Raw genomic sequence first — 2046 nt, 5'->3', positions numbered from 1 at the left:
TTATTTTTTTTTTTGTTATTAGCTTTTTATTTGTCGTTGAGAAAATTTGTTATTATTCTCAAAATTAAATGTAATAAAAGTGAAAAATGAGATTTGATACTTTAAATCAATATCATTCATTATTGAATGGTAATAGATATCGATGACAGGAACGGTCATAATTGTCACATGGTATACTAGGTATCCATACTTTGCTACATCTGCCCTGTATTGTACCATATTCCGTCCTGATTATGCTATCATAATCATCTGGTATTTTACTGCAGGATAATTCAACAAATTTCATTGGTAGATGACCTAAAAGTTTAAAATTAAATGCAAAAATTTGACAATTAAAATTATAAAATTGACAATATAATTACATTTTTCTTTTTGAGATATGAAAAAAGTTTAAAATTTCACACTTTTAATGATATCAAATAGTAAGCTTTTCGTCAATCATATTTCCTTTTTGATTTTTTTTTCAATTTTAAGTTGAAAAAAAAGGCTTCAGAAACAGTCTATTCAAATACAATCAAAATTAATATATGAAATGATAATGAGACATTCAAATTATGAAAATAATCAGTTGTTTGATTTTCCTCTGAAAAATCAAAAAGAATTTAAAATATCAACTTGAAGACTTTCTCAAAAAAAAAAAAAAAAATCTTACTTAAATCTAAACTATAAAATGGTCAATTATGAAAAATAATTAATTAATTGGAAATAATTTAAGATTAATATACCATCTGAATATGGTATAATCAATGATGAACGGTCAGTTTCGGATTTAACTGTAACTGTATATGATGTATTTTCCGGATTAGATGATTCATCACCATTTAATAATTGATTCAATTGTTTGATATATCGTATAGCTTCACGTAATGTAGAAGCTTTACTTATCTTTCGTTCATTTGATAACCATGGTAAAAGATGGCGCAATTTGTCAAAAGCTTCATTGATACTACAATTAATCAGATTGAAAATTTGTTAAATTGAAAAGTAATAATTTTCATTCATTAAATTGACTTAAAAGATTGATAATAATAATACTGTTAAAATACTTTAACAAATGGAAATGTCACATTATATTACTAGCTAGATAAATTTAATCAAACAAACAATTTCACTTGTCACCTGTACATTCGTTTTCGTTCTCGTTCATTTGCCGCTTTACGTTTCAATTCATAAAATAAAACATTTCGTTCTCGTCGTTTCCTTGATCGTATTTGCTTCCCATTTTTTGACAAATATTGTTGCTGTGACATGAATAGAAATCGAAATTTCTCGATTGATTGAATGGAGTATTTGACAGATCAATGAAATCGATTGATCAATTTACTAAAAATGAATGGTAAAAAATTTTTGATTTTTGTTAAGATGAAGAAGGAATGTTTAAATTTGTCCAGTTTCCGATTTATAACAAATAAACTTAAGAAGAAGAAATTAACATAACTATTTTTTTTTTTTTACAATAACCGAAAATACACAATTATTTAGAAATAAGAATTAACTGAAATTTTATATAAAAAAAAGAACCGGAAAATACTCATTCAAAGCTTTAATAATTAGAAAGAATGATCAGAATTGCATTTTTAATAACAATCGTTAATTTTCCGGTTCAAAATTTCTCAAATCCTGTATATTTAAAATATTCCAAGAATAATAAATTACATTAATTCCCCATGCAATGTATCTATCATCATCCTATAGCGAATGTATTAATCACTAAAAATCTGCTAAAAATTTTGACGATGAAATCGTTGTAAACTTGATAAAAAGGTTAATAAATGACCTTGTAGCAGTTTAAATTGTACAGGTGTGTTTTACAATGAAAATAACATTATCGAATATAAATGATTACCTTTTGAAATACCTTTTTGTAAAGTGCCAGGGAAAAAAAAAATTTAATTGAAAAAAGAAAAAAGATGGAAAAGTTATGAGCAAAATATTCTCTTCTCAAACATTTACTTACACATACAGTATATACACACACATGCACACACACACACACACACACACACACACACACACACACACACACACACACACACACACACACAA

The 2046-nt window shown here is 25.6% G+C and overlaps 1 protein-coding gene across 1 annotated transcript; it reads right to left on the bottom strand.

The window, feature by feature from the left end:
• Window positions 1-112: 112 nt before the first annotated feature.
• Window positions 113-1250, bottom strand: LOAG_15009 (helix-loop-helix DNA-binding domain-containing protein; the record flags this gene model as incomplete). Its single annotated transcript, XM_003150502.1, has 3 exons — window positions 113-297; window positions 726-946; window positions 1120-1250. 3 exons carry the CDS (start codon window positions 1248-1250, stop codon window positions 113-115), a joined length of 537 nt encoding a protein of 178 aa, XP_003150550.1.
• Window positions 1251-2046: the final 796 nt, after the last annotated feature.

The sequence above is a fragment of the Loa loa genome (assembly GCF_000183805.2).
Source record: "Loa loa unplaced genomic scaffold supercont3.122, whole genome shotgun sequence".
Taxonomy (NCBI): Eukaryota; Metazoa; Nematoda; class Chromadorea; order Rhabditida; family Onchocercidae; genus Loa; species Loa loa.
Note: the sequence above shows the minus strand (reverse complement) of the source record. Positions and strands in the feature narration are given on the sequence as shown.